This window comes from Cavia porcellus, unplaced genomic scaffold (genome assembly GCF_034190915.1).
Source record: "Cavia porcellus strain 051 isolate PalLab524CR breed Dunkin Hartley unplaced genomic scaffold, mCavPor4.1 scaffold_8, whole genome shotgun sequence".
Classification (NCBI taxonomy): Eukaryota; Metazoa; Chordata; class Mammalia; order Rodentia; family Caviidae; genus Cavia; species Cavia porcellus.
The window spans coordinates 72,635,364-72,653,992 of NW_026947491.1; the positions used below are offsets into that span (position 1 = coordinate 72,635,364).

An 18,629-nucleotide genomic window follows, 5' to 3' on the forward strand; every position below is an offset into this window, starting at 1 on the left:
CTGAAAATTGTACTTTCCTTATCCATATGCCTATAAAATTACTTACTCCATAAATATAGTTAAAGTTCTCAGTATTAACCATGGAAGATAATCAAATGAATGTCCTTGCAGTGGTCATAATTATGAAGAGGAATAAAACTAACCAAAATTTAAAGTTATTGGGGAGATTGGTCATAAAGAAATTTGATAAGTGAGAGACTGGTTTGGTGGGACTGCGTATTGGGAAGAATGGTGAAAGGAGAGAGGAACATCACAGCTGCAGTATTCCAGGGATGGAAGAAGGATGCTGTGGGGATAATCTAGAAAAGGACATGATGGAGTCATAGAGGGTATTTTTGTACTTTTCTGTATTTTTTGGGGGGGAGGGGTTGGCAAATAGAAGAAAGAGAAAGAATGTAGATGACATGTTACCTGGGTTATAAATTTAGATTGTCCATTTTAAATCTGGCATTCTTATAATTCCAACAAAGTCATATTTTAGTCAGCTCTCACTTTAAACACAACACTTCGAAAATACTGTACTTTAAATGGTCTGATGTTGTGTTGCTATTACCTGCAAGTCTCTTCTGTCTTCACCCTTCTCTTACCTCATTAGGTTTCTCAGTTTAACTAAATTTCACCTTCATGGCAAAACTCTAGACCCAGATCAACCTAATTATTTACTCTTTTCATTCTTGCATCCAGTAAGTTGAATTTTGTTGGAGAAAAAAATAATCACATATTTACAACCACAGGCTTACATTAGACGAATGGTTTAATGTCTATTGGAGCCTTGATGCAGGATTTCATATGTTTTTTATCATTTTCTAATAGGCTCTTTTCTGCTCTCGAAAGCTTTTTTTTTTTTTTGTACAGAGGATCAAACTTAGGACCTTGCACTTTTCAGGCAAGCACTTGTGCAGTTAAGCTAAATTCCCAACCCTCAAAAGCTTACTTTTAAATCTTCATTTTTATGAGTCATGTTTGGACTACATAATAATTAAATTCTTTGGAACAAGTGGTCCATGTACATAACAATTGAATCCTTTTTTTAAATATCCACTTCCAAATCTCTTGTTTTCCTTTTCTTTTGGAAAACATCTATTTCTTTAATTCTTATTAGCAGTATAATTCGTAACAGCTAAATCGTGGGAGCACACTGTATGTGCAAAAACAGAATGGATGAAGAAAGTGTGGTATTTGTATACCATGGAGTGCTCCTTTGCCATAAACAAGGATAAGCTTGAGTCATTTGTGGGGAAAATTAGTATATCTCAAGACATAATATTAAGTGAAATAAATCAGACACACAAGCTTAGATAGATGAAACCTATTGTGAGCATTGATCTCCCACCTCTGTGCTTCCAGCTTAACAGGCACTGTTAATTCAAAGCAAGGAACTAGGATGAAAACTTTGTGCACCAAACCTGGACTTCCCTGCATCCATAATCATTGTTTCTCTCCTTTCACGATGGAGGCTAATCCTTCTTTGACATCACGCAGTTGTTCATTTTAGTCTCTGTAAACCTTTTATTCTCTTAGCCCATCTCGTATTGCTGTGCTTCTTTCACTTCGCTTATTGCACAGTAGGTTAGTACAGATAACGGTACTTTTACTGTATGTTTCGAAAAATGGTAATATTTTTACCATAAAGAAATGATACATATTTGAGGATATGCAGGCATTGCACCATGTATGTGTAGATTGAAATATCACATTGTATGCCACAAATATGTACAAATTTGTTTTTATGAATTAGCTAGAAATAAATTTACAAGGAGACAAATAGTAAGCATAAACCTTTCTCCTATTTAATTTCCTGTTTTCCTTCACTAAGTAACCTTAAAACTGTTGCTTGTATTTGCTTTCTCTGACTTTATCACGCACTCTCCTAAATGCTTCAGAATATTGCTGTCATTGTCTTTGCTGACCAACATGCTCTTATCATTGATACCAGTGGAAATCACAATTTTTCTTCATATTTTGTCATATATCTAATATGCTGTTTTCTCTGGCTTTTGCCTGCCTTAATTTTACGTCTTTACTATTTGTCAAATTATCCTTTTTTTTTTTTTTTTTTCTTTTTGAGACAGGGTCTCACTGTGCAGTTCAGACTGGCTTTAGGCTTACTTAATAGCCCATGTTGGTCTTGAACTGGGAAACAATTGTCCTGACTCCGTCTCGCAAGTGCTGGGATTACAGGAGTGCGCCACCATGCCTGGCTCTAATTGTCCTTCTGAAGTGCTGTTTTTATCTTCATATCTCTTCATGTCTTCTTTTCTTTTTGCATTAGACATTCAGTGGGCTTTGTTGCCTGATGTGTTACAACGATTTCATTTCTCTGATTTTGGGGGAATGTTTGTGATGTGTAATAAATATATTCACTATGGAAAATTGGTGTTTATATTTATTACATCTCAATTCCGCATCATCAGTGCACATCTTCCTCTTCAGGTCGGATCATAGCAGGATGACTTGAGGAGGCAGCAGCACCTGGTCGTTCCTTTGGTGCTCAGAGTTCAATGCATCTAAACTCACATTTCTATGTTTTTCAGTTTTTGAAAGGCTTCACTTTCTACCAGTTGCTAAAACTAAAAACCTAGATCTGTTCTTAAGCTTCTTTGTCTCTTCCTGTTTTCATCAGTCACTTTTTGCCATACATTCCACACTGAATATTACTAAATTAGAGCTCTGTAGTTACAGCTCCCATCCATGCAATTGTCATTCCAGTATTTCACTTTAGTTCTCTGGAAAGTTCCCATTTCCAAGGAGGATCTGACATTTTCCCATATAGTGTGAATATGCCTTGTGTCCTGTGAAGGTAGGTGCATGTGATAAAGGCTTGACCTGCAAGGTGGCTGGGCCTGTTGGGAAGTGCTGTGAAACTTTAGGAGATGAACTAAGTGGAAGCTTCTTAAGTCATTGGGGACAAGCCTTTGTTAAGGGCTGGGGGCCCCTGGTGTCTTTCTGTCCCTCATTTTGATTTCTGGCTGGTGGTCTAAGCAGTTAGCATCACCATGTGCTCCATGGGAGTGCTCTTGGGTTGAAACATCCAGAAACCCGAGGAAAAAATCTTTATAAAGTAATTGCCTTAGGTACTTCATTGTTTTTAGAGTAAGTCTAAGTTTTCAGGATAAGTAAAACCCGTACGCTATGTGATATTCCCTTCCTACCTTTCTAGCCCATCTCGCAACTCTCTTCCTACTGAATTTTTGCTTCTCCTTTCTGAACTTCCTTTACTTTCTCAGCCTCATGACACACACTGTGAGGACTAAAGCTTTTGGCAGAAACTATCTAGTGAGTAAAAGCAGGAGGAAGTCATAACTGCCCAGTTATTAACATCTACAGTAGACAGATGTTAAAATGTAAAAATAGAGGCAATCTGTAAAGTATTCTTTGTCTACATACTTTCTTTTCTTTTTATTTCATCCCCTATAAAGGTAGGTGTTAAAGGTGGGCATCAGTTACATTCTTTAAGCCTTGTACTTCTTGGTGCATGATTATATTATTGGTCAACAATGGCATATCATATACAAATACGATTTTAAAATATAACGAAGTGCTCTTGCCAAGTGTGATAAATTATTATGATACACTTGAAAATTTCAACATGATTATTAAAGTAATGAAATTACATATTCCTTTTGAAGTCTACAGGTACACATACATACATAAATGAAGACTGAGCTAATTCTCTGTGAAATAGTCTGAAAATCACATTAGTCTTAAAAAGCACACAGATTATTGAAGTTGCAATTATTTCAACTTGAATTAAAGAAATTAAACAATTCTCCATTTCACTTCGGGTGTAATACATTATGTGAAATGGCCAAATTTGATTGAAATTTACATGTGAAGAAAATGGAAATGAAATAAAAAAAGATTATTCTAAGTAACAGTTTTATTCTTTGAATCAGAACAAATTATTTGAGAGCAAATGTACTTCTAAATGTTTTCTGGGCCACAGTCAGCCAACTGTTTTAAATATAGGAAAATGTTTTATGATATTGCTTCCAAAATTGAATAGAATGAAATTTTAAATATAAAATATGTATTCCTGTTTGAAATAAATGACAATAAATTTATTTATAAATATCAATGGTGCAATGATTTTTTTTCTTTTAATAACACGGTCTTTATTTCTTAGTACTGTCCCTGGTATATTTAAATGAAAATTTTATATTTAATAATTGTCACTGTCTTTAAAAATTGAGCTTCTTTCCTAGAAGTTTTTATGTAATATAAATGTACATAATATAAATATAAAACATTTATGTAATATAAAAATGTCTACATGTATGAAAGATTCTCTTTCAAGATAATTTTAATATTATTTCATATCTTAAGCAATTTTAGAAAGTTGATTATTTTCATAGATATTTACATGAATGCATAATAGGTACCCAGCCAAGGGAAAAAAACTTTTCATTGGAGTTAAAATTTTATCTTTTGATGGCTTTTGTGTGAGTAAGACAAAACTGTGTGAGTAAAACAAAACTGTGTGTGCGTGCAAACGTGCATATGAATTCATGATTAACCCATATTTAAAATAAAATGCAGGTATTTTTGATACTTTCTTGAGAAGTTCTGCATATTTCAAAAATGGTATTTATTCTCAATTTAATCTTTTCTAAGATATTATGACTACTTTTTAATTAGTTATGTCTTTATCATTGATTAGACCTGAATTTGTAATATAGCACCACTGAAAAAATGCTTTCTGTTGTGTTTGCTTTTATGTAATATTTTTTGACTTAGACACAAGGTTGCACTAATTGCTATCTTTTTACTATAGTTTGGACACCAATACTCTTTTTTTCATAGAAACATGAGTTTCTTGATTTCTTGAGACATCTTTGTGTCTCATAGATTGCTGTTAAATGAAGATTTTAAAAAATGAATACATAGGACTTTTATTAAAATTTCTATTGTTTATACTGATGTTTTTTTATTTTATGACTATATTATAAAGAGTTACTTTTAATTAATATAGCATATGTATGAGCAAATATATGCAGTAACTTTTTATGTTATATAAATATTTGTAGTTCCATTTCATTTTCTTATTTTTGAAGTGATTGTCCCCCACATTCTAAATTTCTAAATTGTTTAAACAATTTTTATTTAGAGACTGGAGTTTAGTTTAGGACACAAATCAAATACTACAAAAATTGAATCAATGATTGAACACTTGTATATTAAAATGACATAAAATTGGTATCAAGATACTAATTAATTCATACAATTCTAGTGGAGAGAATCTAACTTTGAGGTAAATATATACACTCATTTTCTTTCTTTGGGTTTCTGTCACAGCATAGTTCTCATGCTAGAATAGTAGCAATCCCATGCTAGATAATTATTATGGGGGGAGAGTTTGTTTGCTGTTGACCTCAGATTGAAAGTCAATTTTAGTGGTTTGCACTTGAAAAAGTTATCAAGATGTGGATAAATTACAAATTTTAAGATGAAAAATGCATATGGATTGATAAATGGGCCATGAGTGAATCTTTTTATCTTCATTTGAAAAACTATGGACTGGGGCTGGGGATTTAGCTCAGCGTCATAAGCACCTGCCTTGCAAGCGTGTGGTCGTTAGTTCGATCCCTGGTACCGGTAAAGAAAACCAAAATAAAAAAAAACAAAAAAAACTATGGATTAAAATATTTTTCTTTTTACAAAATAAAAATCGCAAATCTACATTCAGACATCTGGAATAAGGCTGTGCCATTGAATGAAGATAATATACACTTTCTTTCTCTGATAGTTTGTATCTGAAGTTGATAAAAGGTTCAAAAGCCTGAACCCTCGGAAATATTGCTTAAATGAACTTTTGTGTTGAAGTTTCAATAGCACTTTTTCGAATATGTAAATTTATAAGATTCAAATTGTCACATTTTTTCATCTTTGCTCACTATTTCCTACCCTTATCTTTGAAAGGATTTGTACTCTTTTTGCATCTGATACAAGATTATAAATTATTCTGTTCTTCAATTCCCAAATCCAGATTCAACAAGGGTTAGTTTAAAATCAAAATAGTCTGAAGTTAACTCTTAGTAAATCAATGTATATGTACTTTTTCTTACTATTAACTGACTTTTTGCAACTTAATTATTAGAAGTGTCACTAGAAATATATTTTCCTGTGAATTTCCTCACATGTATTATTACCTCTCCAGTTTATGTATTTAAATTTGCACGTTAACATTGGAAAATTTTAATCAGAACTACATTTAGTCTTGTGAATTACTTTTAAAAGGAAGTCTACAATTTGATTATGTAATAGTTCTGTTTTTGACCAATTCTGCGGTTGATACGGAGTATCAAAACACAGCCACAAGAAGTCAAACTAAATGGACTCCATCTAGTGGTTAGAAAACTCTGGTGCAATGTCATTTGACGGTTTGAGGGCAAGGACTGACAAATCAGATGCCCACAGCAGTCCAATAGAGAATATAAATGGAAGTGGGTGACTGAGAGAAAAATTAATTGTTGGTGCATACCACACTTTAGAGTTATGGGATTATAGTATAAATTTACAATATAAAATAAACGTACTTAGGATGTAGAAAAATGTATTTTAAATTCAGTAGAAATTAAATGTAAACTTTTTATAATAAATATCCCCACAAATGGCATGTTCTGCGGTGATCTGCCCAGCTGATCATCAGCTGCAATTGATTGTAGTCATTTAGAACATAGCTCTAGTGTTCCTTGACCTTATTTTTCAAAAGAACCTGCTATTCCAGATTTGCAAATCATCTCAGACCATTTTCTCTTACTATTCCAGTACCCAAGAGTGAATACTTTGTATGCAAAAAGAAAAATACTTAGGTCATGGCTTGGAAGTCAAAGAACATGGCACCAGCAAACTGGACTCTGATGAGTGCCTTCTTGTACCATCATAATGTGGCAGATGGCATCATGGCAGGACCGTGTGAGACGGAGAGTGATCACATGGCAAGAGAACAAACAACAAAGCCTCAGGAATAAGGCATATTCTTTTCTATAACAACCTGCTTGTCAGGAACTACATGCAGATCTAGGAGAGCCATGCTAGCCTCTTACAAAGCTGCTACTCATAATGACTTGATCATCTGCCAAGCTCACTCTTGAAAATACTACCTACCGTCCCTCTATAGCACCATTGCTTACTTTCCTATTGCTCAGTTAAAATATTGAACATCTAAAACAAAAAAGCTGAGCTTTAGTTTGGGCCACATTTTCCGTCCATGTTTTCTTGGCTCCAAAGTAGAAACAGCATGATGGAAGGGCCAGGATTGAGCACATCTGCTCATTCCATGGTAGCCAGGAAGCAGGATGAAAAGGAAAGAGGTAAAGATGAAAATATATTCTTCTAGTTCATATTGTTGGTGACTTATCTCCAACCAGGGCTCACCTCCTAAGGCATATTCAGCTACTAAGCTCATCAATGAATGAATCTACTGATGTGTAATAGAGTCCTTCCACACATGAGTATATAGGTGAATATTTTAGATACAAACAATAATATTTTGTCCCAGGGACAAAAAAAAGTTATGTAAAATATGTTTAGTCCATCTCTCAGAGTCATCAGAGTTAACAGTTCCAGCATTGCTAAAATGTCTAAGTACAGTTTTCTCTGAGATTTAAGGAAAATTCTTAATTTTGAGCCCCTAATATCAAAAAGAAACTTGCATACTTCCAACATACATTGGGACAGAGTAAACATTCCAATTCTGAAAGACAGGAATAGGGGGATAGAAAAGAAGAGGACCAGAGTGAAGCTGAAACCCAGCCAGGAAAGCATTGAGTCCTGTAGCTCCATGTCTAGCACTCACAGCAGGTTGTGGGGAGATGTGAGCTCAGAAGAAGTGGCTGTCCCAGGTCCCTCTGCATTGTCAGTTGCAGCCCAGATGGCCTCTGTTTGCGATGGCAGCATTCCTCAGTAGATATTGCATGTTGCTGCCACCTCCACCTTCCTGAAGTCTTTACTACACTTTTGGTTTCATTCACAGCTTCAATCACTGGCCTCTCAAGAGGTGCACTGATTGGCCTCCCAGGCCTGTTTCTGAAATGTGGGTAGAAATCCTTCTAATCATACAACTCTTGCTTTTTGTGTTCTTATAAAGTCAGCTTTACATGGCTGATACCAATGTCTACTGCCAGCTCAAACAGCAGACACACCTCTGTAGGATTCATCTGCAGAATTCTCTGACTATTTGGATGACTGAACTTGGGGAAACATTTTCCTCTGTCACTCTGAATGAACAGGACACCTTATGGTTCTCTTCTCAAATGAAAGCTTTCCATTTTGCACCCTTGGACATATCAAGGGTGAGATCTAGCTGATTCCTGAGATGCTTTCAAGTCACTTTGTTTTGTCCTGATGTAAAATACTTGACTTTTATTTTTTAATGCTATTTTTCCAGCATCCATGCTCACCATGGCTGTAAGATTGCAGGAACATATTTTCTGATGAAACTGCAAAATTTCTAAATTATTTTGGTGCCGTTTATTGCTGATTTTTATTACAGAACTGGTTAAAATCTGCCAGCAGTACTCATGCCACAATCAGAATATTGGGCTATTTTGAATTGTTCAGCAGATTAATTAGCTTGTTGCTCTTAATCTCAATATTCTTAAAAATACCAGAACATAAGGAAAAAGTAGGTAAAATTTCTGCCAGAGCACAGCAGAGATGGCTTCTTGTCTAACTGCCAAAGTATTCCTTGTTCCCAACTGAAACCTCCTGGGCTTAACCTTTGCTGTGTGCATTTTTATTAGCATCCTGGTCTTTGAGGTCAGACCAGAATCTTCCATCAAGCTTGCCCAATAGCTTTCTAGGGCTTCTTCAGCCAGTGTCTACAAATCTTTCCAAACACTTCTCACAAAGCATTGCCAAAGGTTTTGTCAAAACCATATGGTTAGGTACAGTTGTAGTAACAGCACACTTCCCTGGCACCAAAATCGTTCTCAGTCACTTTCCTGTCACAGAATACTTGACATTTGTGACTCAAAGGAGGAGAGTATTACTTTGGCTCATGGGTTATTCCATAGATGGCAGACTTCAAAGCATAAACAGAGGAAAAGGGGTTCAATCCATGGAAACCAGGAAACAATATGAGAAAGGAAGAAGCAAGGATGTGAATACACATGGCACCAGTACACATGTGACTGTCTCCAAAGGCCCACCTTCACACAGGCCTCGCCTCCTGATACCACCTTGTGCTGCTGACCTCATCCCGGGACGAATCCACTGATCAATGTAGCAACCTTACAGTTCAATCACTTTCTACATACATGAGAATTTGGGGGAAATTTTTAGATCTAAACTGTAAAAGATGCTGCTCAAGATGTTACAGTTTCAGCTGTGAATAAACTCCTTTTCTTTTATAAGACTCAGAGCTGGATTTCAAGAGGATATTCAACAGTATCATCATAGAACATGATCATTTTTCACAGAGACTACACACTCAAACTGTTCAGTTTTAGAGTCCCCATGTTTATCTTGGTTTTTAAGCTACATATAGAATTTAGGTTCATGATTTATATTACTTTAGTATATTTTTCTTATAACTTTCTGCTGGCCAGTATTGCCTGACACATAGCACTCAATTATAGTGTTTGAAGTACAGGCAAGAATAAAACACTGAGTTTGTTAAAACTTTCTCTGCTTCATATATGCTTAACTTTATCCATTTTCCACTATCTATGTAGAGAACATAAATTTAAAAAAAAACAGAGGAACAAATAATCAGGATTGTCAATTCTTTGAATATTTTCTAAGAGAGCTAGATTGAAACAGAAGGAATCACAAATAGCTAATTCCTTTATCAAGTACGCTCTGTTCATTATCTGAAACAATCATGTTCAAAAACAAGCCACAATTCTTCCAGCTGCCCACTGGTCCTCCACAGGCAGTTGAGCACTGACCTGAGGGACAGCTGCCATGTCATGAGCTTCAGGGCCTTCATACTTTTCCAAGGAAGAATGTCGCTTATAATCTTCATTCTACTTACACATATGTACTGTTGTTTACTAGGGTAATGTACTCACAAATGCCCACCTATTCTCAACCTTGCTAAAATGTCACTTTCTTAGTGAGGTCTCCCTGATTTCCCACTGACAATGACATCCTGCCCTCCTCCGTTCTCCACTAACCCTTTGCTCTGCTCCTGTATCCTCTTCAACAAGGTTGGTGATCTTTCAGTATAATATATAACACAGTTTTTATGTTTATTGTTTGATGGGAGAAGTTACTAAATGCCATGCCCCCCTTTAAGTGAAAGAATTTTTAGAATATTTAAAATGAATTTTTGTGATATTGAGAACTGAACTCGAGACCTTAACAAGAGCTATAGCTCCATCCTTTTTATTTTTTATCCTAAGGCAATGCATCACAAAGTCAGTACATTTCCCAAGATGGGCTTCAGTTTATGATCCCTCTGTCTTATAATCCCAGGGTGCTACCATCACATGTGGGTACCACCATAACATGCTTGAAAACACATTTTTAAGTGAGACAATGTTGAACTATTTATATCTGGGTGTAACTAATGGCCTACTACAATTGTCCTGTGGAAAGGTTTCTGTATTTTTGCAACAAATTATAAAATGTGTGTGCTTGTGTTCTATTTTCCCTTTACCACTAGAAACTGCGAAAGCTTATGTTAAGGGGAAAGAGACATTTTTTTTGTTTAGTCTTTAAAAATACATGTTAAAAGTAAAGAGAACTATGTATGTCTTGACCTAAAAAGAAACTATTATGTATAAAAAATAATGTACAAAGTATAAAGAAAAATAATTATCTTTAGATAATAAAAAAGCAATTACTATAAGACAAGGGAGAGAAGATACAATCTACAGAATGGGAAAAAATTCACCAGCTATTCCTCAAACAGAGGAGTGATATCTAGAATATATAACGAAGTCAACATTTTAGATACCCCATTAACCAAAATGGACAACTTAAGTGAATAAAAACTTCTAAGAAGCAGAAATACAGATCAATAAATACATAAAGAAATGCTCAATATTGTTTGCAATTAGAGAAATGCAAATTAAAACCACAGAGATTTCATTTATTCCAGAAAGAATGGTTATCATCAGGAACACAAATAACAAACCCTGCTGAGGATACAAAGAAAAAGGAAGCCTTTAACATTGCTGGTAGGAATGTAAACTAGAATAAGCACTATGAAAACCAGTATTAAAATTTCTAAAAAAAAAAAAAAAAAAAAAAAAAAAAAACCCTACTAAAACTAGAGATTCCATTTAACCCATGCACTCTCCTACTAAGTGTCTTCCTGAAAGAATTAATGGTAACATATTACAGGGATACATACATATTCATGTTTATAGCACACAACCCATGATAGATAAAACTTGGAAACTGCCTATGTGTTTATCAACAGATGAATGAATAAAGAAAATAGTAGAGGAATACTGTGCCACAAAGATGGATAAGCTTGAATCATTTTTAGGAGAACTGATGCACCTTGGGTCTATAATATTAAAATAAATAAATAAAGAACTTAATTATTGCATGGTTGTTATGAGAAACCCAAAATATAAATGAAGAGAAAAATAAGAGCTAGATAATAGAAAGTAGAGTGATGGATCTTTGTCAAATGTGGAAGGGACCAAGAGATGGCAGGAGGGGGTTCCTATAGTAACTGTCTTCATTGGTAGGTCTTCCTTTGCTGATCTAGTGATTTTTTTTTAACAGGTCTCTAAACTTGCTGGTGTTTTGGTCAAGTATGGTATCAAAAAAGGTGACACTGTTGTCATCTACATGCCCATGATCCCACAAGCAATGTATACCATGCTGGCCTGTGCAAGAATAGGAGCTATCCACAGTCTCATATTTGGGGGATTTGCATCTAAAGAACTAAGTAGTCGCATTGACCATTCAAAGGTAAGTGCTTTCTCTGGGGAAGTCCAGTTGTGGCTACCCATAAATAGTGATGCTAACTACGGAGAAATCATTCAAGAATGATTTCACTTTTTGTTCTTCCTTACAAACAGGATACTTAAAATTTACTTTTGTTTTTTGATGTGTAAGCATTAATCAAATATTTGTTTTTAAGTTAGTTCAATGTGAAAGAAATCTTCCTAGGCAGTCATTCAGTTTTAATGTTGCAGCACAGGGCTTTAGAAAATGCAAAAGCAAATACGTACGTCAGTATCTCAGTAATACTATACTAAAAGATCCCTAATTAGAGGAAGTAGGTCTCTAATTAGAAGAAGGAGGATTTTCTTAATGGTTGGGTGGGAAGGAAGGATTCCTGAAAAAGAAAATAACTGAGTTAAAATCTTGGCTAAGATTCATGTGGTTTACGGGAATGATGTAGTGGGTCCCCCAAAATGGAGAAAGAGTACAAATCAAACATTAGAGGGAGGAAGGATAATAGTCATTTGGGAGAGCAGCCAACAAATTAGTGTGGCAGAGAAGGGAGAAAAATTGAGCTTGCAAAGGCAGGTTTTGTGTGAACTGTAGACAAACTAGTGAAAAATTTTCAAGCAGGAGTGTCATGGTTCAAGGAATGCTAAGCATCAGAAAGCTCTCTAAATCGCACTCACGAAAGAAAAGATAGAGCTTGAAGTAAGAACCTTGGTAGGCGATATGGTTGTAAAACAATAGGAAATATGAAGGAAAAAAGCCTCTTGATAGAATTTAGTCAATAAATGCATAATTGTATCAGCAAGGCCATTGAGCAGGTCAAATTTAAAAAAAATATAAAGATATGTCTGTGACATAGAGAAAATTAATACTTGAATTGTGATTTTTATGTCATGTTTTTAAAATATATAGGCTAAAGGAGCATGATGAAAGAAGTTCATTGTAGGAGTGAGAGGTGGCTGACCTTTAGAGGTTTACAAGACTAAGATAAAACATTTTTGAGAGGCAAGTGTACTACTACCATGTGTGGAAGACTCCTTGATTGGTCTGTATCTCATTGCATCTGGTAATAGAGCATATTTAACACTAGGAAGCTGTTTTGGGAACTGATCACCTGAGATCTTTTCGTTTTTAAATCACATTGAACTCGTGCTTATGAAAAATTCTCAAGGGAATTGTCAGTCTGTTACTTTTCTGCAAATGAGTGTGAATTGATGACTTCCCTGGAACTATAGACTCTAGAAATTCTGGCAAAGATATTGGATATATTATTTCCCTTTCAAAATTTTTTATAAGGTGTGGTGGGTTGAAAATTGATGGTCAATTTAAGCACCAGGTGAACTGAATCAGCATGGCGCTGAGTGTAAATGCTCATCTGAGGACTGTTGCCAGCATAAAAAAGGAGACTGTAGAGGAAGAGTAGTGTTGGTGTTCTTCGGTGCTGCTGATTCTCCTGTTGCCGTGGGTTCTGAGGACCTTGTGGAGTTTCTTTCCGGATGTAAACTTGGCTGTTACCATTGTCACAGGAACTCAGGACCTCATTGTCCCTGAGGATGACTATGGTACTTTTCTGCAGAGCTCTCTGATTCTTACTTTGAGCCTTGTTTCCTGGCTCCATTGCAGGACCCTCAGCCTACTGAGACAGTCCTTCATCCTACTAGCACAGACTTTTTAGCTTCCACTGCTGACCTTGAGGCCTTCCCATTGCAGACCCATGAAACAGACTTGCATGAATCATTGTTGTGGGCTCTAGGCCTCCAGCCGGTCTCATGGAAGGCATTGTCATGGGCTCTAGGTCTTAAACTGAACTCATGCACGATATTGCCATGGGATCCAGGCCCTAGGCTGGATTCTCAAGGTCTTTAGTGTCTGGAGAGATTTCCTGCTCTTTCTTTGTATTTGACTCCTTGAGTGACCATTAAAACACTACTATAAATTGTGTATCCTGCATTGTCGTGTTCTCATTCCAAACTCCAAACTACAACATAAAGTATATAAGGATATATAATAAGAGTTTTCATTTATAACATATATTTAAAAAACTGTATAACTTTTTTTAGGAGCTTAGTCAAAAAATTCATAATTTTATGAACAAGGTCACTGGGCAGATAAAATATAAGAAGGAAAGATAGAGGTGGAAACACACTTGTGAGATGTTTATAGAAAATCAGTAAGTGAACTAATATTATATTGCAATTTTTAAATAAATAGGCTCTAGACAATATTTTTATTTTAGCAAATGAAGATAAAAAGATGTATTTTAACAAGTCAATGTGGGCCCTCCCAAACTAATGAAATGCTGTTAATAAAAACTTAACACAGATTATTTTTCCAGAAGGCTTTATTTTGTATACTATGTTCCATATTTGTTTGCAAATTGGTATTTAACATTACTTTCATTTATTCAGTATTCTAATCTTAGAAACTATTATCTAAAGCTATCTAGCAAATACTACAGATATTAGTATGTGCATTTTATTCAAATAATACCTTTAAAATATAATAAAAGGAAATAAGACTTACTTTTATTTTCTTTTTGCTTCCTTTTCTTCCTTTTAAATGTCAGCTTGATGTAGTGGAAAGAGAAAGGTTCTGCAGTCAGGTAGACCTGGCCATTTTTTTGCCTCTACCTCCTGTAACCAAGCTATACAACTGCACTAAGTTCCATTCTATGAACATTAAGTGGTACTCGAAAACAACAACAAAAAAACTATATATGCCTATAGTTGGCACAGTGCAATCCTTCTGTAGATGCAATACCATGGATTATCTTTCTCTTGAATCATATATGTTTCTTTTGCTTTGAATTTCTTTGTGAAGAAAAACCTTACAATATAACAAAGACATTTTGTTTCTGCAAATTAATGTGCACTTTGGTTCAGTTCCATACTATTTCTTGAGAGTTTATGATATGCCAACCACTGTGTCAGACAGAGGAAACACAAAGATAAATGACACCCAACTTTGACTTTCAAGAACATACACTTCAGTATGGAGACAACGTGACTAGTGTGACTCAGTGTGACTAGAGTTGAATATCTGAGGCATGTTCAACATGCATTAAGGAGGGCAGATGAACCAAACTGTTGTCCCAGGGACACCTTTAATCACACTGACATGTTTTGAAGAATGATTAACAAGTTTTTGGGTTAAGTAGCATGTTTACTGTATCTTAATGACACAGATATGTCCGGGCTTTGTGAGTCTTGAAGCTTAAATCATTTGAATATCCTTTAAAAGCATATAAAATTGCAAATTTAACATTTTGTGAACATGAAAAATCTCAAAAAGGATTATTTTTTCTGTGAGCACATTAGGCATTTAAAAGAAACGCTCATGTAGAAAGTCTTAGAAGTTTTTACTATATTGCTACTGAACTGGCACTCTTCTCCTAGAAAAGCTATAACTTCAGCAACAATCAGTTCTTAGGAGTGTGTGTGTGTGTGTGTGTGTGTGTGTGTGTGTGTTTCTATATGCATGTGCATGTGTCTTTGCTACTGGCCAAAAGGTCTACATATCATTGAATCATGGTAAATTCACCTGGTTTAACAAATCCTTTAGAAGGTGTTTTTCACTGAGCATATCTATGAATTCAAAACATTGCTGAGAATCTAGTTTTGAACAGGTAAGCAGAATGTATGTGGAACTGATTAATTCTGTAACATTTTAAAAGAGTTTATTGGTTTTCAGATGACTTATTCAATAGAGAACAAAATTATTCTAACATTTAAAGTGCCTATCTGTGCCTTGAATATTGTGATTAGCTTAATTAGGATGGTTAAATCTCTCTCTCTCTCTCTCTTTCTTTCTTTCTTTCTCTCTCTCTCTCTCTCATTTTAGCCCAAGGTGGTTGTTACAGCCTCATTTGGCATTGAACCTGGACGGAAAGTAGAATACATTCCACTCATAGAAGAAGCCCTAAGAATAGGGCAACACAAACCTGACAAAGTTCTCATTTATAATCGTCCAAATATGGTAACCTCAATATTTAATTTGGCTCTTGTTTATGGTACTGTAATAAGAATGATTCTAGTTTTGAATATTTGAAAGGAGTACTTGATGGATAAACTGTTAAATATGTATTCTTAATGTCTTTGTAGGAAAGAAAGATATAAATAAAGCTTACTGTCTTCATAAAGAACTAGCTTAAAGTATAAATCTTGAAATGTAGAAATACATTAATATTAATAAATTCAGTTCTATTGTGGGGTTATTCATAGCTCTGAATTTTACAATAATATCAGCAGATACTAATTAACTACATAGTGTTTGATTTTTAAGACACTCTAATAATTTTCACCTGATGTCTGCCTTATTTGTACATCCAGGTAAGTTCTCAGCTATTTATGATGAGACCGAATTGTATTCTTTGAAGAATAAAATATTTTTAGAAAGAGAAATTATAAGAGTGCAAAGACTCATGCATTATTTTGTGAAATTCTTGAGAGGTTATCTGCGGGAAATACTTAAATGACAGGATATGAGAACAGTGTTGAAACTATGTCATTTTGATTTGCACCTACCAATTTCTAGTACCATGTTCAATTTCTGGGTAGAGATTTAGTATCTGTGGTTCATAAACTGCTGCACTCAACAATTTTAATACTCTTACATTCTTGAAGAAGAATTTTAAGCTTTTGTCAGATGACCACAAGCATACTTCTTAAAAAATGACTTTGTTTCTATTTCAATCAAGGAATACAAAGTCAGCAACAAAAATGTTCTTAGATAAGAGAGGATAGTGGAATGGGAGCAACATGCAAAATAAGTGTGTTTGAGCATACATATGTGTGCATACATATGGATTCATGTAGAATGTGTTGTAGTTTTTTTGTTTTTTTTGTCTTTTTCATTTTTATCGGTACCGGGGATCGAACTCACGACCGCCTGCTTGCAAGGCAGGTGCTTATGCCACTGAGCTAAACCCCCAGCCCGATTCATGTAGAATGTATAAAGAACTCATGATAGGCTAAGCTCAATGCTAAGTACTACCTAATGCTTTCTTAAATTTAATTCTCACAGACTCATTGTATTTTACTTGTGAAGAAACTCAGCCATGACACAGTGCAAAATGCAGCAAATATGTGTTCATGCCAGGACTAAATTCTGATTTAATGACTTTTGAACATCAAGATAATATATTATCTCTTTATAAACATGGCGTGTGTTTTCTATTTAGATTTTTTCAATGCAAGTCTCTTCTCTTTCTTCTTAAAAGAGATGTGCTCTCCCCTGCTCAAGCCCCAGCCCACAACTAGCTTGCTACTCTGCCCATCTTCCTTTTGTCTCCAAGCTGTTTCCTCTATTGTGACATACAGGAGGGCTTTGAATCCCTTTGCCTTTTATGTGAGACCTACTGTTTAGGCAGTAATTAAACCCAGTTGATTGATTTGCTTTGAGTTTAGAAAGACAGAAATTAGGAGGCTGATGTATCTCATTAACAAAAATTGCATTTTTGCTGGAGGAAGTAAAAATTTGGCTGCTACTGTGACACCTCAGGCAAGCAGTGACAGAATCAAAAGCAGATCACAGCAGTCACTCTGGTAGTGTTTCTATACATCCTTTAAAAAATTATAACAACTAGGAAGTAAATGTATATGGGTAAATGTCAATGCTGACTTTTCTCTTCCTTCATTTGGTCAGACCTTATTTATTCATACCTGTAGTTCTTATGCTAAAGAATAAACATTTATTCACTACAGATTTATAAAAATCATAGATCTATAAATTTTTGTAATCATTCAATCCATTTTTTTCATTTCACAGTGAGCTGATTTTTATGCTTCTAATTGTTAATGTCAAAAAGTTTGATAATTTATAATTAGTTGTTTTTATCCAGTGAATAAAAGTAAATGAAAGCATGATTTGCTCATAGCTTACTATTGCTATTTGTCTAAATGGCATCAGCTAGTGCCTGCCAGAGTGGGGTTAGAGAGGCCACTAGGTCTCACATTTCACCTTAATGGTCTCCAGTTTGTTGCAGAAACCTGGTACTCAACTGACCAGAAGGTGCTCTGCACCAAGGAGTTGAAATATCCATACACCATGTTTGTAAAGAACTAATATATATCTTGTCGTTTATTATGCCACTGAGCTGGTAGGAAGACCAGTTCCAAATCACCAGTCCTGGCATGGAGTAAAACAGAAACTTATATGTGATTTGCAAGCAGAAAGTACAAAAGCTGATAACGAGTTAGTCTATAATCGGTTATATAGGTTGGGTTACATGTTGTTAGATTTCTCTTTGGCAGGTTAGTCAGAGGGGTCGTTTATCATAAGGTGGGAGAAACTAGAAAGGAGCTAAGGTTGGGGAGGTAATTGAGCTAGTCTATATTGGTTAGACAGTCCTTGAAAATAGAATATATCATCTCAGACAGTACATCTCAGATAGCAGAGGCAGTCCAGATGGATGCAGTCAGACTGAGCCAGGTCAGGCAATCTCTAAGTTGCAGCTGGTGGGGTCAGTCAAGGCTGAATCTAATGGTCTAACTGTCTTGGGCTGGGTGAGCACATCGTCTTAACATGGCATCTGACTGTTAGTTTTTAACTTTTCTATCACAAGTTCAGATTGCTATCTACAAATGTGTTCATTTGTGCAGGTATTTCATTTGTGATATATTAAAATATTCATTTGTAAATATACATATATATATATATATATATATATATATATATATATGAATAGGTTTTATAAATTAACATAATATGGATCCCAGACAGTGACAGCTTTTCTATATATCTTACAGTCTTTGTGCTTAGCTGAAATA

At 35.0% G+C, this 18,629-nt stretch overlaps 1 protein-coding gene across 2 annotated transcripts in view; it reads left to right on the forward strand.

Moving 5' to 3' along the window:
- The window catches only part of Acss3 (acyl-CoA synthetase short chain family member 3), a 168,342-nt gene that overhangs the window by 48,315 nt on the left and 101,398 nt on the right, over positions 1-18,629 (forward strand). For both annotated transcript variants that reach the window (XM_063255218.1, XM_063255217.1), the window contains exons 3-4: positions 11,689-11,877; positions 15,703-15,837. In XM_063255218.1, coding sequence (XP_063111288.1) covers positions 11,689-11,877; positions 15,703-15,837 — 324 coding nt within the window. The remainder of the gene's footprint in view (positions 1-11,688; positions 11,878-15,702; positions 15,838-18,629) is intronic.